The 26,906-nt window shown below is 37.8% G+C and overlaps 1 protein-coding gene across 7 annotated transcripts in view; it reads right to left on the bottom strand.

Moving 5' to 3' along the window:
* LOC108247501 (zinc finger protein 638) overlaps positions 1-25,420 on the bottom strand; it is a 52,713-nt gene extending 27,293 nt beyond the window's left edge. For 3 of the 7 annotated variants that reach the window (XM_025010460.2, XM_025010458.2, XM_025010457.2), the window contains exons 1-4: positions 25,338-25,420; positions 8,695-10,429; positions 5,562-5,623; positions 4,838-4,867 (exon numbers count right to left, since the gene is read on the bottom strand). In XM_025010460.2, coding sequence (XP_024866228.1) covers positions 4,838-4,867; positions 5,562-5,623; positions 8,695-10,429; positions 25,338-25,405 — 1,895 coding nt within the window. In that variant the 5' untranslated portion in view covers positions 25,406-25,420. Of the gene's footprint in view, positions 1-4,837; positions 4,868-5,561; positions 5,624-8,694; positions 10,430-17,566; positions 17,725-17,763; positions 17,788-17,910; positions 18,044-25,337 lie in introns of those variants that run through there. The other 4 variants (XM_037976292.1, XM_037976293.1, XM_037976294.1 and 1 more) reach the window with 4 other exon arrangements.
* Between the last annotated feature and the right edge of the window lie 1,486 nt (positions 25,421-26,906).

The following is a 26,906-nucleotide window of genomic DNA, read 5'->3' on the forward strand; positions in this document are numbered from 1 at the left end:
ATCAGTTCCAGACAGTGGATGCCCTTCGTGAAGCCATCTTCAACACTTGGAGCAACGTTCCCACTAGCCTCCTGGAAACACTGGCATCAAGCATGCCTAAACGATTGTTTGAAGTCATCAACAAGAATGGTGGAGCTACTCATTACCGAGTCCTTTTTGTTTTGACACTTTGATTTCTGTTTTGGGGGGGTTTCGTTTTTTTTGAGCTATGGTCTTAAACTTTTGATCAGCTGAAAAAAATCATGTTTGAGTGTAAATGCAGTTTTCAATTAATTCCCCACTCAAAAGTTTTTGTCTCTTACACTGATTTTTTTCTTTAACATTGTGAAGCTCTACTTAGAACCTTCTTAAGATCCAATAGTGCAAAATGCAAATTCTTGCAGTTTTTTGACTGGTATTAAGATTTTGATCAGGAATGTATTTATTAGGCCATTGTTTTTATCTGGTCTTATGATTAGATCAATCTAATTTCACATAAACACACACAAAAAAAAAAATCATATCACACACTGTCATTATTTACTCAACAAAAAGTGAAAACTAAGTCCTTCTCATGATCATGTGAATAAGACTTCCCAGGCGGTGGACTGTTGTCCAGAAACCCACATAGTCTGATCTGAACCAAGATCTCCTTAAATTTCAATAAAGATATTTCACCATCACACATTTTGTAGCATTTACAGTAATTATTTTTAAGCAGCACAGCTTTTCCAGCTATGTTGGCATCACTGAGGTTTGCAGACATTGGCTTCTACTCAGCTCTCTTAAGGTACCACCACAGCATTTCACTCAGGTTGAGTTTCTGGGGTCTCATTTATAAATCTGGCGTACACACAAAACGGGGCCTGAAACTTGCGTACGTCACTTTCCACGCAAAGTTTGTGATCTATAAAACACAAACTTGACGGGAAAATGTGCGGTCCCTTACACAAACTCTGAGCCATGTGTACCATATACGCTTGTTTTGGAGACGAGGGAAAGTGGTGACACAGATGGTGAAGTGGGCAATTGAAGCCACACTGCATCATGATTCCTCTCAGATATTTAATTTCACTCCATAATCAAACTTTAATCTTAGATCCACTTTATCTTAAGCTTTTAAAACAGCAGTATTATTTATGCTTTTGCTAGTGAGCCATTTGTTTTCTCCCCATCACATTCCTCTCCCTGGATGATCACCAGGGTGATGTGTCCCACAGATTAGCTGCCCCAAAGGAGGAAGTGCCTGAGGGCTCCCCCCTAGGCCAATCCCCCCTTTCTAAATTCCCAGAGCACAGGAGATGCACCTTAATATTGCTTTTATTTGTAACAACCACTACTGTGGCTCCCAAAAATGACATTTTTTCTGTTCTCCACCTCATGCACCAGCGCATTGATTTCTTCCTCTGTGAAATTTTGTTTCTTCCCTCTTTTCTCCATGGTTGCCATTGGTAACCATGAAATAACATTGATCAGCTGGGTCATCCACCTTCACATTCATGAGGTGCTTTGCATTGACCATTTATGTTTAAATGTGGGCGTGTGGAGGGCAGAACCTGAGGAGGGACCTTGTGCGTCAACTTTTAGGTACAGGTGTGATTTAGAAAGGTAAGTTGCTTGCTGGTGTGCCTGCGCATGGTTTTATAAATCTGAATGATTTTTTTTTACTTACGCCATTTTCGCCTTTTTTTTGCTCTCTGCTCCTGGTGGAAGGCGGACGTGTTTCTTTTCTCTCTGTCTCTCTGACTCCTGTACTGCCCCCCCCCCCCACCAGCTTTCGGAACTTTCGGAACTTCTTTTTTTACATACTCCTCCAAACATTTTTGGAACTATGGATCTGGTCAGCTGGTCTCTCAACACAATTGATCAAATTTTCTCGACGGGAAGGCTGACCAAAGGAGAGCCAGCTTGCCCTGAGAAGACATTCTTCGCTGGATACACATTGGATTCCTGGAAACGGTGGAATCCTGTTTGTCTATCAAGTCTGTCTGTGGAAGACGTGGAGGATCTTTACGTATTTGGATTTCTGATAACTTGATTTCTGCTGTTTGGATTAGGCAGTTACCTGACTTATCGTCAAATTCGTTTGATGGGTTCGGCGATCAGCAATCAAACTGTGTGGATACGCGAGCTGACTCGCAAGTTGGATGCGATTTTTTTACAGGGCCGCAGACTGAATTGCGTTTCTGGAACTCATGAATAATATGGGTAACATCTTGGAGAAAGTTGCTCGCTCGGAACACGTGGAATGATCCTGGAATTTGGCTGTTTGGATTCGCCATTGAGAAGTATCAGCAAGACTTTCAAGGCAGACAAAATCAGTCTGCCTGAACCAAAACAACTACTGCTTGTTTGTGAATTTGGCTCCCCTAAGCTGACCTTGGTCAGCTATCTTCAAATTTCTCCTGGAACTATGTAAACAAGACGTCCCCCTCTGCCTACATCTCTGTGTCCGTCCAGAGTTCACTGATATCATTCCATCATTATCAAAGACAAGGGCCTCTGTGACGTGATTCATGGACCTATCTGCAAACACACACACACACAACACACACACTACACCGTCTTCTCACTGTCTATACATACAAATACACACACATACGCACACTTTCCGCTGTTTCTGTCATCTCTCTCACTCCCCCCCTCCTCCTTCCCTCTTTCTCTATCTTAGTAATTACTACATCGGCTGTTTTAGCGGGACTCTGGTACCATTTAGAAATTCGGTACTGTTTAGTTTAGCTTTCTCTTCCTGTACACTTAGTTTAGTTCTGTACATTTAGTCATGTTTAGATCTGTTTAGTTTAGCTACTATTTTTGACTGTCTTAGCTCATGTTTAGATATGTCTGGTTTTACTTAGGCTGTATAGCGGGCCTGGTATCATTTAGAAAGCTTGGTATCGTTAGTTTAGCATTCTCATGTTTTAGCTTATTTACCCTCCCTGTACACTTAGTTTAGTTCTGTACATTTAGTTTAATTTTTTCATTATCTTAGTTAGTAATTATTACTTCAGCTGTATAGCAGGCCTGGGGCACTTTTAAATAGTTCAGTACTGTTAGTTTTAGCATTGTTTAGTAGTTTAGTTATCCTGTACCTTAGTTAGCATTGTCATGTTTTAGCTTAGTTATCTTGTACCTGCATTATCATGTTCTCTTGTATTTTGTCTGTAATTTTGTTCTTGTGTTGTAAAGCACTTTGAGTTGCCTCGTGCTGAAAAGTGCTATATAAATAAATGTACCTACCTACCTACCTTTTGGGCATATGTACACTTTTAGCATGAATCCTACACAATTTTTTTATAAATGAGACCCCTGGACTTTCATTTTGGAAATTGTAACACCTTTGTGTTTTTCTTTTTGAGCTGTTCTGTTATAAATTAACTGCTGTGTTTAGGATCATTTCCCTGATGTCGTATGACCCAGTCTGACATTTGACTCTAGACCAGAGTTTGACCAACACAAGTTTTTCCTATGGCAAATGTCCATCCTTTCAAACCAGGACAGCTAATGGCCAATTTACAACATTATATTTTTTAATCAATATTTATAAATCATTTAAAATATAACAAATGCTTAACTTAAACATATATTTAACAAGATGAACTTGCAGACCTAAGAAACAAAAAAAAAAAAACATATAGAACATTCTTGCTCGAAAGTCATGCAACTACTACAGTAGTCTAGCAGTAGCAGTTGCTACTGCATCTTATTTTACAACTTGATCAACTGTCTATTTACACACTTTGGACATTGCCCAAAGTGGACATTTTCAGTCTATTTCTAGTCTAGAATCTTTCATCTACAGTTCATGGTCGACTCAATGGACTGTATATATAAAGCACCTTTCTAGCCAATCAGGCTACTCAAAGCACTTTACAACACAAAATGCCCTAATTTAGCCACACAACCATTAATACAGCACTCTACAAAGCTAATCTGAATAAATCCTTCTGTGGAGACTAATCAGTGCTTTAAACTCCATTCATACACCTATGGGGCATACATCGAAGGCACTGAAGGGTTAAGTGTCTTCCCCAGGGACACTCCTGCCAAGAACCGAACCTCCAACTATCTCATTGGGGGATGACTGTTTTAACCACTGATCCACAGCCACCAACTCCAAGTTGCCCAGGTCCTGTGGCTACAAAACAAGCCCAAACCATCACCCCTCTGACAGATGATAGGAGGTGTTTGCACTGATATGCTGTTTGTTGTTGTACATTATGGGTATATATGTCCACTTTTGTCTCATGTATTCAAAAGGCATCGTTTCAGAAGTCTTGTGGTTTATCCAGATAAAACTGTATCAACCTAAGTCGTGCTGTTTGTCATGTTTATTTTTTTAAGTTTTTCCCCCATGGCATTGTGCTAACATTGACCTGAATACTTCAGAGTAGCAAAATGACCAAACTGCTGCTTTAATAGCCATGTTAACACTGACAATAATCAGTTAAGAGGTGTGAAACTGGCCAGCAGAACCTTGTTAATAACCCGTTTACTTAAATCTGGTGTGCTGAAGCAAGAGCAGAAACATGTACAGAAGTGGTTCGTGAGGGCTTGGGTTTGACACCTGTATGCTAATCATTACATCCCACCAGCACCACCTGAAGGTAGCTTCTGAACTCATAAGGATTTTTTTTTTTAAAGACAAACTGTCTGCTTTTTTTTTGGTAAATAATGACAGTGTGATAATCCATGTCCTGTGCTTTAGGTAAAATTATTTTTCCACATTCTTGTGTTAATTAAAAAAGTATTTTTCCTTTTCAATAATTATATATGCACCTTCAAATGATTTGCTTAGGCTGAGCCAAGATAACAGAATTGACCCGAACAGGCTGAAACAGCCAGGAGTCTAACTGACCTTGGTAGATTTGGTTTCCAGTCTGGATACCTTCAAACACACACACACACAAACATTCGTTAGTTCACTCACAGTGAAATGAATCAGACTGAAGTTTTAAATGATTTCTGAACTCTGGCTTCAGAAAGTATTACAACCTTCGCTTTATTATGTTGCAACCCAATGCTACAATATTTAAATATTTTTCCCCTCAATGATGTAATCTGTGTAGCTTGAGCCAGATTAGGCATGGGCCACAAGATGTACATGTGTGGTTTAAACAGTTGTAGCTCCAGGTAGCATCATAAAGTAAAAAAAAAAGTAAATAGGTCTGAATAATTATTTAAGAAACTATAGCTGCCATATAAAATTTTTTATTGCTATGCCAAACGTTATTATTCACGTAACACTTATCTCTATATGTCCTGTGTCCTTCTCATGTTGAATATACGGTAAATGGACTGCACTTATATAGCACCTTTCTAGCCAACCAGGCCACTCAAAGCACTTTACAACAGAGTCTGTGCCCTCATTTATCCATCCACACACATTTATAAGGCACTCTACTACATCTCTACAAAGCTAATCTGAATACATCATTCTACAGAGTCTAATCTGGGATTTAGAGCACATTCATGGAGCATGAGTGTGATGGGGCACACATTGGAGGCAGTGAGGCGTTCACTGTCTTGCCTATATATACAGCAGGTTTAAAGGTTTTAGCAGCACATGAACATGTCCTCACTTATTGCGCAGGTCTCTGCATGCAGCTGTGTGATCCACAGTGTTGATGTGGTCCACCCAGTCCTGGAGGAAAATACATTCAATAAAAAATAAACAGAAGAAAATTGTCACAGACAGGATAAACAAGAACAGCAAGCAACACCAAAGAGACATTAATCTGGCAGCAGGCTTACTGTCAGCAGTGTGTACTTTTGTTCCTATTCAGTACATTTCTGTCACTTCTTCTGATGAATCAGTCATTAACACAATATGGATGCAGGCAGAAAGAAACATAAAGACACTGTTTTTAAAAAGAACAAAGTCTTTTCGTCACACCATTACTCAACTCTATTATTCAGAGAGAAAAATAAGTCAATAAAAACTGAATTTTCAGGACGCAGATTAGTTTGGCACAAACAAATTAAAATCTTAAAAATAGTCAGAACTTTGACTTTGAAGATTGATTTCTTTTACATCACAGTGGTACAAATCATGGATTGGACCATTTTTTATGCTGGATAAAATTTCTAAAGAATGACAAAATACATAATGGAATTTTTCCAAACAAAATAGTAAAAAAAAAAAAACTTCATTCAGATGAATGTAGGCTAAAAGTTGAATTATTATAAACATCCAACAGAACCTTAGACAACACTGTGCAGAACCATGACAGGATGTATACTGATAAATATTTATTCATGTAGAAATTGACTATTACTGAAAATAAGTTATGGAAGTAAGAAAAATTATTACTGTTAGTGTTTTCTGAGCAGTTCATTGACTGTAAAAACCTAAACTTGGATATAAACCATGTGAATCAGTCTTAAAATGTGATTTTAGAACTTTTGTTCTTAGGTAAGTCAGTTTTCCAACACTAATCATTACTGAGCAAGAAACCTGTTCTTTTATCTATAAAAACATGTGTTTCACAGAAATTACACCCCCAAGGCCCTCCACAAACTGATTTACTAATAATTTGTAACTCTGATAACCTACAGCAAATTAAAGCAGTCGTGTCATTGAATAACATGTTTAGTTGAAAAATGAAATCTTTCCTCTGTGTAAGTCAGATGGGATTGTGCTAACTCCAGAAAAGGCCTGAGGTGTTACTGGAAGACAGAAATGAGCTAACTGTTGAAGAAACACATGCACAATGTTCAGTAAATTTACAGTTAACATATGATCCAGGAACTCCTTTTGAATTAAGAGTATGTTGACAGATTCATCAGCCTCACTGGACAGTTTAGTTCATTACACCATCATCCTTTCAAGAAATGTGGTAAAGGGATGCAGGAGAAGAAGAATGTAGTTATCTAGCTCCAATCTTCCTGGTAATAATCTATTTTCAAAGCACACATGTGGACGTGTAGTTATTTTGTTTGATTATCTAAGTCGTCTTGCTCAATGAAAATACAGCTTTAACTTCTAAAAACACAACAGAACTATAATAACAATATTGCATCTTTACTGTTGGCCCCCAAGTCGAAATACAAACGTTGCAGTGACCAGCTCTTTATGGTCAATTGAGTTTCTCCACTCAGGGTAAGTAACTCAGAGTTTATGATAAACCCGGTTTATTAAACCTTCTTTCTGAAATACCTTTGTAGTGTCATTTTCCTGTTAGAACATGTAAAAGAGTGACTTTTCTGTTATCAAAATGGAGAGTAAAACTAAATGACTGATGCTTTCATAGAACCTTGTAGTATACTGTGCAATCTTAGGTTTTATTATTCAAAAGGAATCATTTTTTTAGTTATAGATCTAGTCTGGAATTAAGTACAGTTAACACCAGATGTTTACACAGTACACAAAACAACCATTTTTGTTCTTGCCATCTAACATTAAACCTTTCCTGTTTTAGTTCAACTAGGATTTCCCAAATTAGTCTATTTGTTAAATGCTAAAATAATGACATCAATATTAATAAGACTTTAGAGATTCTTAAAATAACTTTCTTCAAAGTCATAGATTTATGTACACTACGATTGTTATACCTACAAACAATTTGGGAAAGCCCAATTGATGATATCAAGGCTTTGAAGTTTTTGATAGATGTTGTCAACTAACCCAACTAACTGGAGGTAGACCTGTGGATGTATTTTAAGGTACACCTGAAACACACTGCTTCTTTGTGTGGCATCATGGGAAAATCAAAAGAAATCAACCAAGATATCAGGAAGAGAAATGTAAACCTCCACAACTTAGGTTAATTTTTGAGTAAAATTTCCAGATGCCTGAAGGTGCCACGTTCATCAAGCATTTATAAACACCATAGGAACGTCCTGCCATCAGGAAGGAGACGGGTTCTGTGTTTCTGAGATGAACACATTTTGGTGCAAAATGTTTATCAATCACAAAACACCTTGTGAAGATGCTGCTGAAGCTGGTCAGAGTATCATTATCCACAGTGAAACAAGTCCTGTCCCAACATGGGCTGAAAGGTCACTCAGAGAGGAAGAAACCATTACTCTGACAGCAACATAAAGAACATTATGTGGAAATATTGTAGCAACATCGCAGACATCAGCCAGGAAATTAAAGTTTGGGCACAAAAGTATTTTTCAAATGGACAATGACTCTTAGCATACTGCCAAATGAGTTACAAAGTGGGTTAAAGACAACTAAGTCAGTGTTTTGGAGTGGCCATTATAAAGCCCTGATCTTATTCCCATAGAAAATTAGTGTGCAGAGCTGAAAAAACGTGCATGAGCAAGGCAGCCTAGAAATCTGACTCAGATACACCTATTCTGTCAGAAAGAATGGAAGGAAACCTAAACAGTTTGACCCAAGCAGTACAGTTTTAAGGCAATGCTATCAAATACTAAGAAAATAGATGAAAACTTGTGACTTTGAAAAAATAAAAAAAATCCTCTCACTTATTATTTGAGTATTTAGTAAACAGAAGTAATTTTGGCAACCCTAACTGACCTAACACAGGAAAAGTATAGTCTGATTTAATGTCAGACAGTGGGGGGAAATGGGGATGTCATTTTATACAGGGAATGTAAACATCTGGTTTCAACTGTATAATAAAAAGACCAAATAGTCCGACTGAAAAAAGTAATGAACCTTTTGAATCACATCTTAACAAATGCCTGGTGAAAAATTCTTAAAATCAAGCTTTTGTTTTAGTACAAGGATGTGATAGCACTCACCTTTTCCTGATCACTCTGTATGTTGCACAAGGAGCAGGTATGGGGATACACTTTTGGAGACACAGCAGCAAAATCATTTATCATTGTAGGGGTTGGTAACTTCTTGCTGCTGCTACCATGAGGTCTTGAATCAGATGAAGAGGACAGAGGTAGTTTTGAAGAACCCTCGCTTCTCAGTTTGGATTCCATGTGTCTATAGTCTTTGTCCAGATGATGAGATTTAGGCAAAGGTGCAAATTGTCTCCCTGGTGAGTGACTGCTCCTGCATTTTTCTCTGCTAATCCTACGGTAGTCCTCATCTCCATGCTTTTCTCTGCTTGTCCTGCGATAGTCTTCATCTCCGTGCTTTTCTCTGCTCATTCTGCGATAGTCCTCATCTCTGTGCTTTTCTCTGCTTGTCTTGCGATAGTCCTCATCTCCGTGCCTTTCTCTGGTTGTCCTCCGATAGTCCTCATCTCTGTGCTTTTCTCTGCTCGTCCTGCGATAGTCCTCATCATCTTGGCTAGGTTCCTTGTGTTCTAAAACATGTCTTTCATTCTTTTCCACCTTTGGGATTGCTGCAGATGATGTTGCTGGATACATTTTAACTGTCCTTTCACTGGAAAGCGGTTCTCTTTTAAAAGTCTCTCTAGTATCATTGTCATCCTTCCCACGACTGGCATGACCATAGTCAATAATTTTACCTGCTGTCTGTGTAACTGTCAGAATGCTGGGCACTTCTGGAGAGCATGGAGGAGGCACTGCCCTATCACGGATGTTATGAGAAAACGTTAAGGAAGTGGAAGGTGCAGGTTTCTGCGGGCCTGATTTGTTGATCTGGATGTCACGAAGTATGAATGGTAAAGTATCTGGAGTTAGCTGATCATCAGGGTAATGACTCAGCACCTCCAAGTCCTCATTTGAAAGTCCAAAACTAGCCAAGATGCTTCCTGCACTCTCTGGTGTGTAGAAAGTTTGACCTTCGCCCCCACCTCCAGCACCATGTGTCTGCCGGGTTTGGGGTGATGGTAAGTCCCTTACAGGGGGTTTCCAGTTTAGTGTCCTTGCTCCTGTTTGGTTATTCTGGTTGTGCAGTTGTATCCCCTGATGACCAGGAGTTGGTGGATGACTGGCAAACAGTTTGGTTGGGAGCTGATAGTTTGACCAGTCGACTCCTTGCTGGAGCCCCGACTGATTATCAGCAGGGAGAGATACAGGGTTAGAACCATAGTCTCTGTGTTGGCCAATCCCAGAACCTGAGCCTTGGTTCTGGTGTTGATTTGGTTGATTTATGTGGTCCATCTTGCGGTGATCCATGTCCCTCCTGCCTCGTATAGCCAGGGCAGATTCTAGCGCATCAGGAAGTTGGTTAGGACAGGAAAACTGGAAATCCATGGGCTGCAAATTGTTCGGGTGTTGGCTTGCAGGAGGTCTGGATGTGTTAGGAAATGGCTGTGACCCCTGTTGCTGAGGGTGATACATTTCAGCAGACGGACCCAGTCCAGTGACTGTAGAACTGGTTCTGTTAGTCTGGACGTCTAACCCCAAAGCCAACACTTTCTGTCTGGTCAAAAGACTCAGATGAGCAAGGTGATGAGCCAACACTGCTGCAAGCTCACTTTGGTGAATCTGACCACCGACAATGATAGAAGCTAACACAGCAATTTGTCGGAGAGCAATCTGAGTCAGAGACTGGATCTGAGAGAGTCGTAGTGCTGCTGCCACAATCACAGGTCCACAAATGAAACGGGTGTCTCTGGTGGGTCCAAAGAAAGGGAAGGAGCAAAGTGTGAATTATTGTGTGTGCACAGTGAGGCTGAGGTGGAAAGCATAAATATACTATTATAACAAGACTTGAGTTCTCATTTCAAAACTAGCTTTCAGATTAAGTGTTTCCCAACAAACACATGTTAACAGTATGCCTTTTTGACTGTAGTGTCTGTCACAAAAAATGTCCTCACATCAGAAATCTCTTATAATGACATGAACAAAGGATGAAAAACCAAAAAAAAAAAAACGTATGCAAAGACAATTATTTTTTTTAAAAAGCAAGAAAAATTCAAACAGAAATGAGTTAATAAAATAACTAAGTTATGTTGCACAAAAACATAATCCTTAAAACTTCATTTTGCCAAAACAACATTTACTAACTTATGATGGATTATCAACATTATAGTAAAATCTGTCCAGCAAATCAAAGCAATTCCCATGGAAAATACAACCTGATTTTATATCATCCTGGAGGTAACACGAGAATATTCCCATAAATCACATCTCATCCTGGAAGTTGTTCACAATTATTGCATGTTAAAAAAGGCTGATCTTATTATGAACGGTCTATAGCTTTTAGCGCTCAACTACACACTTTAAAAACACAATCCAGCTTTAAAGATTAAAGCTGGATTGTGTTTTTAAAGTGTGAACTTCACTGATTTTATCACTGTTCATGTTCCTTTGTGTCTGTAGTTTCGCCATAAAAAACAAACATGAGAAATTAGACATGTAAAATCCCTGTTTACAATTGGAAACACGTGTGTTCTGCTGTTTTTTGTTTTTTTTTTAAATCATAAGCTTGTGATCAGAAAGTTCTGATTTGATGTGTTTAAGTGTGTTTGCTTACAAAACAGTACAGATTCTCCTCGTTTAATGAAGAGTTTCCATGTGTCAACCATTTATATGCAAAGACTGCAGTGCAATTAAAATGTCCCGTTTCATTTTTCTGTAAACCATGGGACGGACTGAACCGGAACGTGTTACACAGGTCTGCTTAAAGTGGGTGAAGCAAAAGAAGGTCAATAATACAGGTTCCTATTATAAACCATTAATAGTTACGATAATAATAATAATAATATTCATCATTTACTGACTTTTTATGGCAGCCAGCTGGATTATTGCAAATTAAAAGCAGACTGTAGCATCAGCTTCAACCAGTCAGTAGTAGTTCGTCTGGCTGTCTGCCATAAAAGGTAAATAAATATAAATAATTTTGGACATTCAAAGTTCCTGAGTATAAAAACAAAACAAAAAACTTTATTTAAACAGAGGTGATATACTTGAATGATTTCATCAAAATAAGGTTTAGGTCTGTGGAACACTAGCAGTTCTTTTCATCTGTCATTACTCCAATCAATATCTGACTTCAAGGGAAACATTTGATGCACATATGACTAAAGAATATGATTTAACATGCCCAATACCAAAGAACCAACGAGGTCTGAAAACCAATAACATGGTGAAATAATATCTGTTATTGTATCTAACTATGAATACCGACTGTGCACTTTCTGTAGGTAAGGTCTAAACTCTTACTGCCCGTCCATCCATCTTCTACTACCGTATTTTCCAGTCTATAAAGGTGCACCTAAAAGCCTTAAATTTTCTCAAAAATCGGCGGTGCACCTTATAATCCGGTGCGCCTTAGGGTGCAGAAAATACGGTACTTATCAATGGTTTGGTCACAAAGACAACAGGCCCAGTAAGGAAACTTAGACCAAGTGAACACTGGCCCGAAGATGTCAACAGAACCACATCAACTACAAAAAGGATAAACTAGACTGGGGTTTCTAAACCAGACACTTTCCTGTTCACAACCACCTCAAACAAGATCAGAGACAAGAGACAGTGCTGACACGGTCCAACCTGCATTGAGAAGGAGCTCAACTTTGTGTCAAAGATACTCGACAGCTCTTGCTTTAAATATACAAGGACTCCTTAACAGCCCCTTAACAGTAACCCTGGCACCCATACTCCCACAGCAACAATCAGTTAGAGCATCCCTTCAAACACCCTAGAGTAAACTTTCCTGGGTAGGCTGGAAAGAGTGACGCCCTGCCCCAAGGGAATTTTTTAACTACCATGGCTATCTTAGCCATGGTAATGAACTCCTCTTCCTATAAGTCAGGCTGTGACTCATCAAAAGGTGATCATGGTGGTGGATAACATCCTCAAAGTGCTCCTTCCACTGTCCAACAATATCTCCAAACCAGGTCAGCAGTTCCCCACCCAAGCCAAGATCAACCTGGGATGAAGCCCGCTTTCCCTATTTAAATCAACAATTGGTTTGCCAGAACCTCCTCCTCCATAATCTCTTCAAATGCTGCCCATGCCCAAGTTCTTGCATCTACAACAGCAGTCCTTCTGGCCATCTTGTATCTGTCAGCTGCTTCAGTTCTCTGGGACAGCCAAGCTCTAAAGGCTTCCTGCTTCAGTTTGATCGCCTCCATCACCGCTGGTGTCCACCGACAGGTCCTTCAGTTGCTGTCCCAGCTCTTGAAAGTTGCATCTTCAACAGAGGCCATGATCATGGTCCAAGGAAGACATCAAAGTGTCAAGATAGAAAACCTAAAGCAAATGTCTTGAACACAGAAAATGCACAACAATGAATATAAATGCAGGTTTTGGAATGAGACTTGGATTGAAACTTTAAAAGCAAAGACCATCTCTAGTTACAAATGCAACAATTAGGGATGCACCAATACAAATACCAGTATAGGGTATCTGTTCCAATATTGTCTACCTGTACCTGTACTAGAGTTTTGATACCACAGTACTGACACCACCCATCCATTCATCCATCCACTTTCTGACACTTATCAATGGACAGGTCACGAAGGCAACAGGTCCAGGAGAGAAACCCAGAAATTGCTTTGGCTAGTGATACTTTTCAGCTACTCCTGGGGGATCCCAAGGTCTTCCCACACTAGAATAGAAGAATAATTCTTCCAGCAAGTTCTAGGTCTGCCCCAGGGTCTCTTTGCAGTAGGACATGCCTGAAAAACCTCCAAAGAGATGGCTCAAGGACATATCCTAATCAGATGCCCAAACCACCTCAACTGACTTCTTTTGATGCAAAGGAGCAGCAGGTGTAATCCGAGTCCCCCCGGAGTGACAGAGCTTTTCACCTCATCTCTAAGAAAAGAAAGAAGAGAAATTGCGGGACCCTCCTGGTGCCACGCCTAGGAGAGTGGGGGTGGGGGGTTGGCGATCAAGCCATGGGCCTGGTGCTCATCTGAACCAAGCCAGAAAGGGACAGGATGCCACCTCCATGTGGAGGTAAATAGCAATGTAAGCCAGGCGGCAGGCAAGGGAAGATACCTGGCAATGCTGATGCCTGGCAGCATAAACTTGCTTGATACTAATACCACTACTTTAAATTATCAAGGCTGGGTATTGGGTAAAGTTCCAACTAGCAATATTCACACCTTAGATAAACCTCAAAGGCTACAACACTGCCACTTTAAGGCAGTGTGATGTTCACCTCTTAGGTAAACAGTCAGGTATACCAGGGAAGGAAGCATGTCAGTCATGATGAGGGATTTTAAAGTGAATGATGCAGACAAAAGTAAAGCAGACTGTAATTCTACTCCACAAAGCTGTCAAGAGAAGAGATGAAATCTAGCACTTTCAACACAAGCAATTTGACAAAAATATCTAACAAACAAACAAACAACACCAAGTTCAAAAAGCTTGCTAATAGCAAAAAGAAATGGCTACCGTCTGTCATTGAGCATAAGAGGGAATATTTAAGCACAAACCTCCCAACAGTCTCGCCACTCAACAACAGGCACTTTAGGAAAAGACCACTGCTGCCCTGGTTTCATTTCAGGACTTCACACAGAAAGTAAACTTCTCTGATTTTCAAACAAATTGTGAAAAGTGAAATAGCATTTATTAGTAGCAGTGACGTACAGTGATGTTTGTGTTGTAAGGCAGTCTGACCAGAATCAGATTCACACATACCTTAACTGTTAAAACTAGTGGTGTTCCGATTGATCGGCCACCAATCATTATCGGCCAATATTCGTGGAAAAAGTATGTAATCGATGTTCGCCGATCAATGTCTTTTGTTGCCGATCACAAAACCTTTATACTTTGCAGCCTGTAGAGGCGCTGTGTGCAGTGTAGCGTAGCTACGTCTTTCCTTCACACTGCGCAAGCGTGCGGCTGCAAATTCAAAACAAACATGTCTGCCGTGTGGAACTTCTACACCGTGTGTGACAGTGATGTGAAGTTTGCGTCCTGCAACACGTGCAACGGAAAAGTACCTCGCAGGGGAACCACGTCAAAATCTTTCAACACTATGAATTTAATACGACATTTAAAGAACAACCACTTGGCGGAGTATGGTGAGTTTTCGAGGCACACTGCACAAAATGAAAAGAAGACACCCGGAGCAGTCAGAGGGGAGTTAACGCAGCCCGCAATTACCAACACTCGTCCGTATGAGCCTGACAGTCAGAAGGTGAAGCAAATAACCAGAAAGATATATAGAGCTCGGACGTCAGTCCCGTATTGATGCTGAGTTTGACCGCTCACTGGATTGAACCAGATGTTCTACATGCCTAGGTGGTTTCTGGCTCCCATACTGCTGTAGCTTTAGCAGCAACATTTGAAAAAATGTTTCAAACATGGAATATTCCAAAAGACAAAATACACATGATACTGAGAGATAATGCTAGAAACATGGTAAAAGCTATGACAGATGCTGGGTTACCAAATTTGGGGTGTATGGCTCACACCCTGCAGCTGGCCATTCATGAGGCAGTGCTGTCACAGCGCAGTATAAGTGACATAATTACCAAAGGAAGACACATTGTAGGGCATTTCAGGCACTCTCAGTTAGCATATGCAAGACTTCAGAGTGTACAGAAACAACTCGACCAGCCCACAAAAAGACTGCAACAAGATGTCAGCACTAGTTGGAACTAGTGCTGGGCGATATGGAAAAAATCCTATATCACGATATGGATGATTTTATATCACGATAACGATATAAATCATTATCATGATATAAACTTATCCATATCGTGATATAGGATTTTTTTCATATCGTTCAGCACTAGTATGGAAATCCTCCAGCTCCACTGTCTTGGACTGCAGTTAGTGATAGCAGTCCATGCTCAGCAGGCTTGGTAGGCTGGAAGTTCTGAGAGCTGAGAGGCAGACTACAGCCAACACCTGCAGATAACGGAACAGTAATTAAATACAAGTGATGGTAACCCTTCCAATTTAACAGGCTACATTTATTCCCATAAATTAAATCAGATGCACTGCATGTCAGGCTGTAAAACACAGCACTCTGTCCGTGTTAAAATTATTCACCATGAGGGAGGACACAGCAAACCACAAAATAACACACTGCATCTGGAAAGTATTCACAGGGCTTCACTTTATGCACATTATGTGATGTTACAGCCTTATTCTAAATTGTAGTAAATTAATCTCTTTCCTCAAGATTCTACACACAATACTCCATTATGATAATGTGAAAAAAGATTTTGAGAGTATTGAAAATTTAATAAAAATAAAAAAAACTAAGAAATCACAATTATGTAAGAATTCACAGCGTTTGTCATGAAGCTGAAAATTAAGCTCGAGTGCATACTGTTTCCACTGATCATCCTTGAGATGTTTGTACAACTTAAATGCAGTCTACTTGTGGTAAACTTAGTTGATTGGTCTTGATTTGGAAAGGCGCACACCTGTCTATTTAAGGTCCCACAGTTGACAGTGCACGTCAGAATGCAAACACCAAGCATGAAGTCAAAGGAACTGTCTGTAGACCTCTGAGACAGGATTGTCTTGAGGCACACATCTAGGGAATGATACAGACAAATGTCTGCTGCTTTGAAGATCTCAGTGAGCACAGTGGCCTCCATCATTTATAAATGGAAGAAGTCTGGAACCTTGTGATAAAACTGTATTTATCTTCTGTCATAACAGCTCTCACAACATTGTGTTCCATGTAGTTTGGTTGTTCTCACTTAGCTGTAGACATTTAGGATGGGGAGTGGCGTCCATCTGATTGCCACATATATTACTGGCATGCAGCTTGTGTTTGCAATTTATTGGCATCCGTTGCAATATTGCTTTAGACATTTATATTGCAAAGTCAATAGATTTTCAAGTTCAAGATTGTCACAAAATTCTGAAAGTCTCAGATCCAGCAGGTACTTGAAGATAAAACAGTGTTAGGTTACCTTTGTAAACTATGGATCTTTTTACAATGTAGTAGCCAAAAAGCACAATCAGATTAAAAATAATTAAATAAATAATCAACCCTTCCTAAATGTACCAAGACAGCTTGAAAAAGAGAACAATGATATCACAAAAACTGGCATTTAATAAGAAATAAAGATGACAGAAAAGGGCCTGGACCCTTTGTGCTCATCATATCACTGTGCAGTAAACAATGTTGAGAGAAAACTGCACAAAGCAAAAGTATCAATGTCTCTTTGTCATCTTTCACTGTACTTTGCTCCAACTATTTCTTCTTTAACTGACTGGTTTTCTAGGCTCTCCCCATCTCTCTTTTGAAAGAAATGTATGTAAAGCATAGATGAGATATGCAGTCACGCAAAAATACCAAAAAAATAAAATCTCTTCAGAATTTTTTTCATTGCAAAGTGTAATGTTATAGAGTGAAGACAGATGACAAATGCTGTTTTTTCAGTGTTTAAGTAAGTTTTTCAATAATCCCTCAAAAAATTATCTTAAACTTATAATTAGATCACTTGCAGGGCACTTTGTTTGATAAGAAAATGTATTTTTTAGTTAATCTTCATGCAAATTTATAAATACAATTTCCAGAGGACGGAAATGGCCCTGTTGCTCCTTCTGTCTCTGCTCTAACTCAGTTCATTCTAGCAGGTTTCATGTGCTTAACTGATTGTTCCTTTCACCTACAACATAATGAACACATGAAAAAGTAACTTAACACAACTTGTTTATCTCTGCAAGTACCTCCATGATGGCGCTGCATCCGGGTCTTTCAGAATTTGATGATGTCGGTAAACCCACCACATTGTGCAGCCTTGATAAATTATACATTCAAGCCTTTTGTTATTATGATGTTACTCAACAGAGTTATTCTAATCTTTAAGACGATACTTACGTTCCTAAATTATCGGACAAGTTTGACTGTTATTGCCCCGCAGAACAGAGGCACCTCCACCCGCTCGGACCGGATCGGTCAGCCTCCACACGGAATGTACAGCCAACCTGTGATTACCGGCGATCAGTCAGTAAATAGCATAACCTTACCGCAGAATTCTGCCAAATGTGGACACAGTAAAAGAAAAACGAAATTACTTAAGAAAATGTGAAATGCAAAACACTGGGCTGTCTCATCCAACCTGACGAAAAGAAGCCATATTGGGTAATTCAGCTGGAATGTTAGCCAGTAAAGCTCTTTTAGATAAAATACATACTTTCTCTGTCTATACGGTTTATAAATACCTTTTTAGGATGAGCTCGAGTAAGTTTCTGTAATTACTGCAGGTTCCTGGTTATCTTTCAGCCTGTCGTATTTGAGTAATCCGCATCAACACCACGCTCTTTTCCTTTTTTTTTCTTTTTCCTTTTTCTGTGACGGTTGCCAGGACAGTTTATAGGTGCTTTACTGCCCCCTCCTGGACTGGAGGCTGTAGCAGGGGATTTAGCGCAAAATCAGCAGGCTGAAGAAAGCAATGTTGTAGATCTCTAAATATTTTTAATTTGTCATGCCTGTAATATCTGCTCTCTATTCTTTTTGTTTTTTTCATACCAATGTATTGACTGTTGAAGCTACACTCGTGGCATAATTTATATTATACTGTGTTTTGTTTCTTTGATTTTCTCTGTTTATGTAAACAAAGAGGTTCATTAATAAATAAATAAATAAATAAATAAATAAATAAATAGCAGAATAACTGGTATTATTATTATTATTATTATTATTACATCTGCCACCATTGTAAAATTTTGCTTACAGACAAAGTTAAGCTTGCATTAAACATAAATTAAATTCTCCTAATTATCCCAGTTTTTTAAGAAGTCAAAAAGGTATTTCATTACTTTCTGCGTATATTTTAATTACGATATTTATACCCTTTTATATTACCTTTTTTAGATCACCTACAGATCATTTTTATTCTATCCTTTTAAATTTTTTCTTTCTAATCGATAAGTTTGACAGTTCCTAATGACACAAATAACTGATTGGTCTTCTTTGTTTGATTCACATTTTTCATTATGATGCTTCCTCATGATGATTAAACACTTATTTAATACTGCATGCCCTATTCTTTATCTTGTAATTCTAGTTTCTTTTCATTTGCTTCGTCTGCCTTGTCTCATGAAACCAACACAAGGCTAAACAGAACATAGATCTGTCTCTGTACTGTTCAGATTCCATCTCCCCTGCCATAAATCTGTTGGTTTGTTCTTAATGAAAACTTTAGTTTCTGATTTACCAGTTTTAGCTTTAATCTGAATATTGTCTGATTTAATAGCTTTTTTGTCATAATGATCTGCTAGTTCATTACCAAAAATCCAAACAAACCTTACATCCAACCCAAGTTTTATATCCTGAATAGATGCATTAAACCTCACAGAGAAAATCTTGTTTCCTGTTTGAATCTGCAGGCTAAATATTGTGTAAAGCTGAAAGAGAATCTGAACACTGCTTGAGGTGGCTTGACATCTTCTAACCATTGTAATGTCATGATTATTGCTATAAGTTCCACAGAGTTATTAAAATAATATCTGAAATTTTAGCTGAGAATTGGACGTCAACATCCACAAATGCCACTGATGATCTACCCAATTCTGGTTGTGAAGAAAACAACATGTTAGCAATGTCAGTTTCCTCAGATTTTTCTTGAATAATCCACTTAAAACGTCTTATTGAAAATGACTTTATTTCTAAAATGAATTAAGTGCTCTTTTAACAAGATGAGTTCCATCAAAGCCTTGTAAATTTACACAAAATGATAATGAAATAAAAGTCTTCTGAAGTCCAAAGGCATTTCCCTTTTCTCAACTTGCAGCACATCAACAGGAGAACTTCTTATTGCTCCACAACAAATTCTTATAGCTGTGTTTTGGATTACATCCAATTATTTTAAATGAAAAACTGATGCAGACCCATATGCAACACGTCTACAATCCAACACTGATCTTATCAAGCCAATATATAAAATATTCATTATTTGGAAATTAGCCACTTAATAATTACTCTCAGCAAATTTCACTTTATCAATAATTTTCTTACACTTAACTATTCTGCCATGTGAGTTTATTATCAAACCATAAACCTAAAAATCTTACAATATTTACTCTTTCTAATCTTTTGCCATGTAACATTAACTGAAATTCTTCAGGTATTTTCTTACATATGAAATAAATTACTTTATTCTTCTCAAAATAAAAAAAAGTATCACACCACCAAATTAATAGTGTTTTTAAGACAGCTGACTACTTATTAAATGTTTTTCCATCGTTTGCATATTGTTCTATTATCTGCAAATAAGGATCTACCAAAAGTTAAATCAATTGCATTTTAGATGTCATTATTCATATTATAAAACAAAAAAGGACTAAAAAAGGACTCCCTTGAGGAACCCCATTTGCCACAAGAGGAAAAATAGAAAACCTTCAAATTCTCACTTGGATTTTTTTTATCAATTTAAAAATCTTTAATCCACCTAAAGAAGTTTGCTTTAATTACAATGTTTAACATTTTATCTAACAATCCTTTCCACACTGGTCAAAACCCTTTTCTACAATAAAAAGACCACACCTACTGTTTTCTTATTATTAAACTGAGCTTTCCTAATATTAGATGATGAACAAAAAGGAAAATTTGTGACTCTGCATAGAAGTCTCATGTTTTAAATATCCTTTCCATTGTTTTACTAAACTGAGACATCAATGCTAGTGGTCTGTAATTTGTTGAAAGAGCTGTTTATTGAGATGATAATGGATCTTTTTCCGTTCTTTCGGCAGTCTACTTTCTAACCCAGGGATCTGCACCCATTCCATTCTCTTTTTCCCACTAAATAAATCTATTTAGAGCCACAAAATGTACTTGAAGATTAAAATAAAAATAACACATCTCAGTAAACACAACATATAGTTTATGACATGGCATTAACATAACTCACTGCAAAGTCATGGAAAATGGTGAAAGAAAAAAAAATCTGTTTCATATTTTTTCTCAATGGTTTATGTCCTTAAATTAACCATTTGTGTCCTTTTCAGTGATATAACAGTCCATTTATTTCATTTTTAACCACTCCTGCATGCGTTTGGATAAGTGCTTCAGGTCTTTGTCTTGCTGGAGGATCCATGACCTTTGTCTCAAGCCAAGTTGTCTTACACTGAGTGGGACATTTTGCTCTAAAACCTTTTCATGATTCCTGTGATACAGTGAAGGCCTCCAGTGCCAGATGCAGCAAAGTATCCCCACAGTATTATGGATCCTCCACCATGCTTAACTGTGGATAATGTGGTCCTTTCTTTGTGAGCTTCATTGTGTCAGGATTTAGTTTATTTTTGTATTAGGTTTATTGTTTCTGTAATTCTGTTTTATTTTTTGTTGTTTCTGGATTTAGTTTTATGTTGTGGTGTTTTGTTCCCTGTGCCCTCCGTGTTTCCTGTCATCATTCACTTTTCCTCAGCTCATTACTTGTTTACCTGCCACACCCATCTGCACCTGTCCCCAGTTTGTAATCAGTCACCTGTGTCCACTTATCAATCACTCTCTGCTTTTGAAACCAGATCATCTTCTTCACTTCCCCACTGGCTAAGAATATGGAGAATAATGTTTTAAATTGTTTTAAGGAATAAGTGTGAAGCAATTACTTTGAGAATTATTTCAACAATGATCTTAATAAGCTAGTATTCTAGAATAACAATTACCCTTTTCATGATCTGAACTAATACTGATTATCATTTTGTGTAAAACAGATGAATCTTTTGTACAGATTGTTTGGGACTATATGTAGAAGGAATTTAGACAATTTAGATAAATAGTTCACTTTAGGACTTTAGGAGGAGGTTAATAATTCTGCCAGATCAGGAAGTGTCAGATTGGAAATGAAGAGTTTTATCAAACTTGAATCAGGTAAAATATAAAGCCAGACCCAAACTACTACATTTTTTATCTCTGTAATTCTTTTATCTCTGTGCCTTACCAAACCAGTTGTTCACTTCATACTTTGGGAAAATTCAGAGGCTGATTAGACCTCCAAAAGGAGGCAGGTTAAGTTGCTATCAAAATTTGATAACAAACTAGAACATTCTGATTGCTCATGCTGGAAAACCTTGGAGTTTGTCAAAAACGTCTTATCTCACTCTGTCCACAGATTCTTCCACAGCTCAATCTCCTTTAGGGCACAGAGAAATACACATATTTTAAACAATTGAATAATCTTCATATCAAATATTGGCACAAATATTGATCAACAATCTTTTTTTATATTTCAAAAGGTTAGTAACCAAATATGCATATCTCATTTCAACAATGAAATATGTTTTTATGAGTGCAGAAGAAACATTATCTATCTTTAACTGATTGGGTGTTCACAAATGCTAAGGTCAGCATGATATTTCCAGAACAGGAACTTGAGTTTAGAGAAGATGAAATAAAGGGTCTTTTAGAGCAACGGTGCCTTATTTGAAAAAGTTACCTAAATTCATCTGTCTGTTTTGTCATGCTTTAAAACATCAAAACTAGAAAAGCTGCCATTAAACTTCTGCAAAATCCTGGAAGGACTGCTTAATATTAATTAACCTTTTAAGAAATAAAGCTAGTACACACGCAGATTCTCTCTCTCTCTCTGTGTCAGGTTACATGTCTGTCACAATCTTCCTCGTCTGCCTGATATCTAAGAAGGCCTGAGCAGGACGCCCTGAGTGACTGCTGCTCATAAAACTGTCTGAAATATGTGACAGCAGGAATCACTGAAGAGAACTTGACACTCCACAGTCATTCATTTGCCATCCATGAATATTTGACTTCTGACATTAACTAGAAGTGGAAGGCTTTGATAATGTCAGCCAGCTTAAAGGTGCTAAAAAAACATGGTAGCCTGTAAAATGGTGCTGCATGGTTACACATTGCCTTTCTGAAGACTATCTATATAGTAGATGTTTACCAGAGAATGATGTAATCAAATTTAAAAAATCTCTTCCATCATTATTTTTCTCAGTCTTGCAGAGTAATGCATCAGAGGGCATCATCCAGGACATGGTAAATCCAAAAAGTTAGAAAAAAAAAGGTTTCCAGGAGATCGGCCTTGTGTAAACAGAGCCTTAAACTGCATGAGATGTTCTGTTACACTAGCTCAATTTCCATGCAGATTAATATCCCTTTCCTCACAATGGAGAGTTGTTAGGGTTTTTGTTTGCCTGGCTCACAAGAGAAATGCTTGGGTCAAATGCATAACTGTGAATTTAAGGGAAAATGACTGGGTATCATGCCTATTGCACCAGTGAAAGTTTTAAAAAGCTGAAATCTAAAACATCTTCCTTTGTTTAAAGTTCTTTCAGCCCCTCTCAAACAATGTGTCTCTGTCCAAAATTTGAACATTTTGGTTGTCGAAAATGTCTTATCCTGGAGCTGTAAATGCCACAAAAGGAATTATATATTCTGCATGTTGATTCAACTGTAGATTTGTATTTTAAAGCTATATATTTTGATGCAGCAGGAGATTTTGAAGCAGGTTGTCATTAACATCCTTATAAATAAATTTAGTCAAAAGGTCAGTAAAGGCCATCAGTATGTTCTGTCATCAGTAATTATGATCTGATGCTGAGATTAGACTAACATCATAACTTCTCTAAGTGACAAATGTTTTTATCCTCTGCTGACAGCCTGTACTACTGTGCGTGTGAATGTGTGGGAAGGTTACTAGATGGACCCAAGTGCAGGTCCAATGAGGAGTTCCAGGTTTCAGCAGTCATTTCAATAACAAGACTAGTGTAAATAATAGACAGCATGACAATTAACAAGGACTCAAACAGATGGAACAATGAACAAAGTAAAACAGGAGATTGATTATAGGTGAGCTGATTAATGAAGACAGATGAGTCTGGGTGGAACTGGAGGGAAGGACAACTGAGGAAACCTAATGATAGTTAACACTACAAGAACTGAACACTTAAAACTACTATATATTAATTATTCAGAATAACTAAATAAAACAACCAGAAATAAAGTCAAAACACCAAAAACTATATCATGCCACTTGTGGTTTAAAAACCTGGAAGATGATGCTGTCTCTACTAAATGAAAAACAGTGTGCCTCCTGTAAAAACAAATAAATATGCAAATGAGCTCAGAAAAACAAAAATTGAACACTACACATCTCATTAAAACACAACAAAAAGAATAAACCCAAAACAGAAAAACTACTGAAAAACAACAACAACAAAACCCACATATATCCTGACAGAAACCTCCTAAAAGTGACAACTTTGTAATTGGGTACATGCTTTAAAGGGGCACTGTATATTATGATGTTTAATATATATATATGTATTAAAAAAAATTGTATATTTCTGCCATGTGCAACATCACTGCAATTTCACTGCAATGTTATACAGTTTCATGTTTCCTTAAAAAAATAACACAATTATTTTTAGTGTTGTGTTTATTGTTGCCCTTTAAAATAGATGCTGATTTATTATATTTTCATTTCAGGCAACAGTCTGTGTTGATTTCTGTTTATTCTGTGTGATGGCCAAACAAACAGTAACAGATCCAAAATAGCTCTTAAGGGATTTGAGTGTTACATGTAAAATTTCTTACTAATATTAGTATTACTACAAGTTTTGTTTTTTTCTTGTAAAATTTTTGTTTTGTTTGCACATTGACACTAAGTAAATAGCTAATGACCTACTTTATTTTTGTTTATCTAAGTTGTTACTCAATTTATTTAGGTATTCATTTTATTATTGTTCTGTTTTGCTCATAAAAAGTAATAAAAAGCATCTCGGTGGGTCATCTAATGGGCTAGAAATCTCTCCATCATTTGGCAAACTAGGGGCACCCAAGCAGCATTTTGCATACAGCCCCCACATAGCTAGAAACAGCACTGTTTACATTCAAGATTGACCCATGTAATACTCAACACATAATAAATCATCTTAAACAATCAAGGGTCTGATATATTTGTACAATGAACTTATAAAAAACACAAACACTTTGATAAACCCATTAACCCACTTAGTAAATTTGTCCTTTAAAAAATGTGAATGTCCTGACTTCTTTTAAAAACTTATATTTCTGAAAACTGGTAATTCAGACCCAATACATAACTATAGACCAGTCACCGTTTTGCTTTTTAATATCCAGAGTTATTGAAAAGTCAGTGGTTGAGCAACCTTTTGCAAATAAATCATCTTCTTCATCCAAATAGTTTTGGTTTCACTCAGGATATTTAACACAAGTTTGTAGGATTGTACAAAGCTGAAGAACTGATCTCAACTAGTTGTTTGACCATAACGTAAAGTAATCCAGTACTCCATTTAATTACAAGCCATACCCCCTTCCCCAAGAAAAAAAAATTAAACCCAAAAATGATGGTTTGGGATGGAAAAACATTCAATAGAATCTCTGCATTTTCAGAACTCCTGAGCTATTTTTTAAATTAAGAACCTGTGAAACTAAAGACTGCTAAATAGATTAATTTAAAAGACACTTAAAGCTTATAATTTCTTAAAAATTCTTAAACAATGCTAAGAATGTTTTCTGACTTCAAAAAAAAATGAATTCCATCTACTCAACCATGTTTTAGTTTCTTAAAACCATAAAACAAACAAAATAATTCCAGTTTTTGTGTCTTCCTAATTTAAACATCTGTTGTAGACATGAACTTCTTGTTTACCCAGTAACTTACTGGTGAGTTGTTTTTTTTGTGTTCATGTTTGTTCCAGGAGGTCGCTTCTTCTTGTTGATCTTCTCCATTTTCAGACCACTCAGGAAACCTGGATTGCAGTTCTTCAAATATACTCTGAGACCAGTTTACAGAGGAGGATGAAGGCCCAGGGCTGACAAAAAAGTAAAGAAAAATGTCAAAAAAATCCTATGTCTGCTTCTATCACATTTCAGAACAACACAGTAATCTTTGAAGGTGACTGTTATATAGAATCTTAGGAGTTATGAGGTCACATCTGTCTCTGGTTACACCAGACAGCTGATTCAGACAGCCAGTGGGGGGTGTGAGAGGGAAGACAGCTTGGAATGATGTAAGGTGATAGAGTAACACATATGAGATTGGAGTGAAGAGTTCCTCTGTGGTGTGGGGACAAGTTTGGGGTNCATACCGGATCAGACAACGCAGTATCAAGAAAATGAGTTTACTACATGTGTCAGGTCAGATTGGATTGAGCATCAGTCAGAAACACACATTTGTAAGCCTTACATATCAGTGGGACATCACAAGAATCCACAAGCAACACAGTGACCCTTAAAGCTAAAGTGAAGTGTTTGAAGCCAACATCAGTTGAAAGAAAAATTATATAATATGTTTATTGTAAAATTTTAAATATATATTCATATATTGTAATTTTTTTTTAAATGCCAAACACTGAAGAAACCACTTGGGTGTTTTCAGCTTTTTCCGTGACCCCCCTGATGTATGACGTCCACAGAGCTGCTGAGGTTCACAAGCGTTCAGCGTTCATCAGTAAGTGGATGAATATCGGTACAACATAGTTCAGTGCGTTGGAATTAATTGTTCGAACTGGCCAGAAAATACCACTAGAGTTACATTTTTTTGGCTTCCCAAAAGATAAAGACCTTCGTCAGATTTGGATCCATAAGCTTCAATGTGGGAATTACTATCAGAACTCAGGTTCAGACCACTTCAAAGACGAGCCACCGTGAGCTCCGACCTTCATTAATGCAGTGGACTGACTTCACGCCAAAAAAACAGGACCTTTTGCCAACTAATTTTAATTTTAAAAGAAAGGCAAATGGAGAGGAAGACATCACCACTGTTGGATTTTTTTAATGTTACCAGCCTTTGTGTGCAAAACTGTCTACGTGACACAACTGAATGTCAGAGGGTTTAATGCAGTTCAAGGTAACTCGCACAGCAGCGTCAGCTTCTGGCGCCCTAAAATCTCTGTGTTATGGTTAAGATGTCTTCTGCCCCAGCTATGTGTTATCAGTTGTTTACACTATGGACTGGACCGGCTCTGGCTGGCTCAGTCCACACCCTTTGCTCTCTCTTAATAAAAAAATGATAGCTCATGCTACAAATCCGAGCTTCCCGGAAAGGCAACGCTATAAGTTGCTGCCAAGGAACTTCTCCTTTTGCAAAAGTTATCAGAAAATAAACAATCCTCTCCGAGGATTGAAGAGCAGTTTCTTATTGATGAAAAAATATAAACATCCATCCATCCATCCATTGTCTTCCGCTTATCCGGGGTCAGGTCGCAGGGGTAGCAGCCTAAGCAGGGAG

Source organism: Kryptolebias marmoratus, linkage group LG6, assembly GCF_001649575.2.
Source record: "Kryptolebias marmoratus isolate JLee-2015 linkage group LG6, ASM164957v2, whole genome shotgun sequence".
Taxonomy (NCBI): Eukaryota; Metazoa; Chordata; class Actinopteri; order Cyprinodontiformes; family Rivulidae; genus Kryptolebias; species Kryptolebias marmoratus.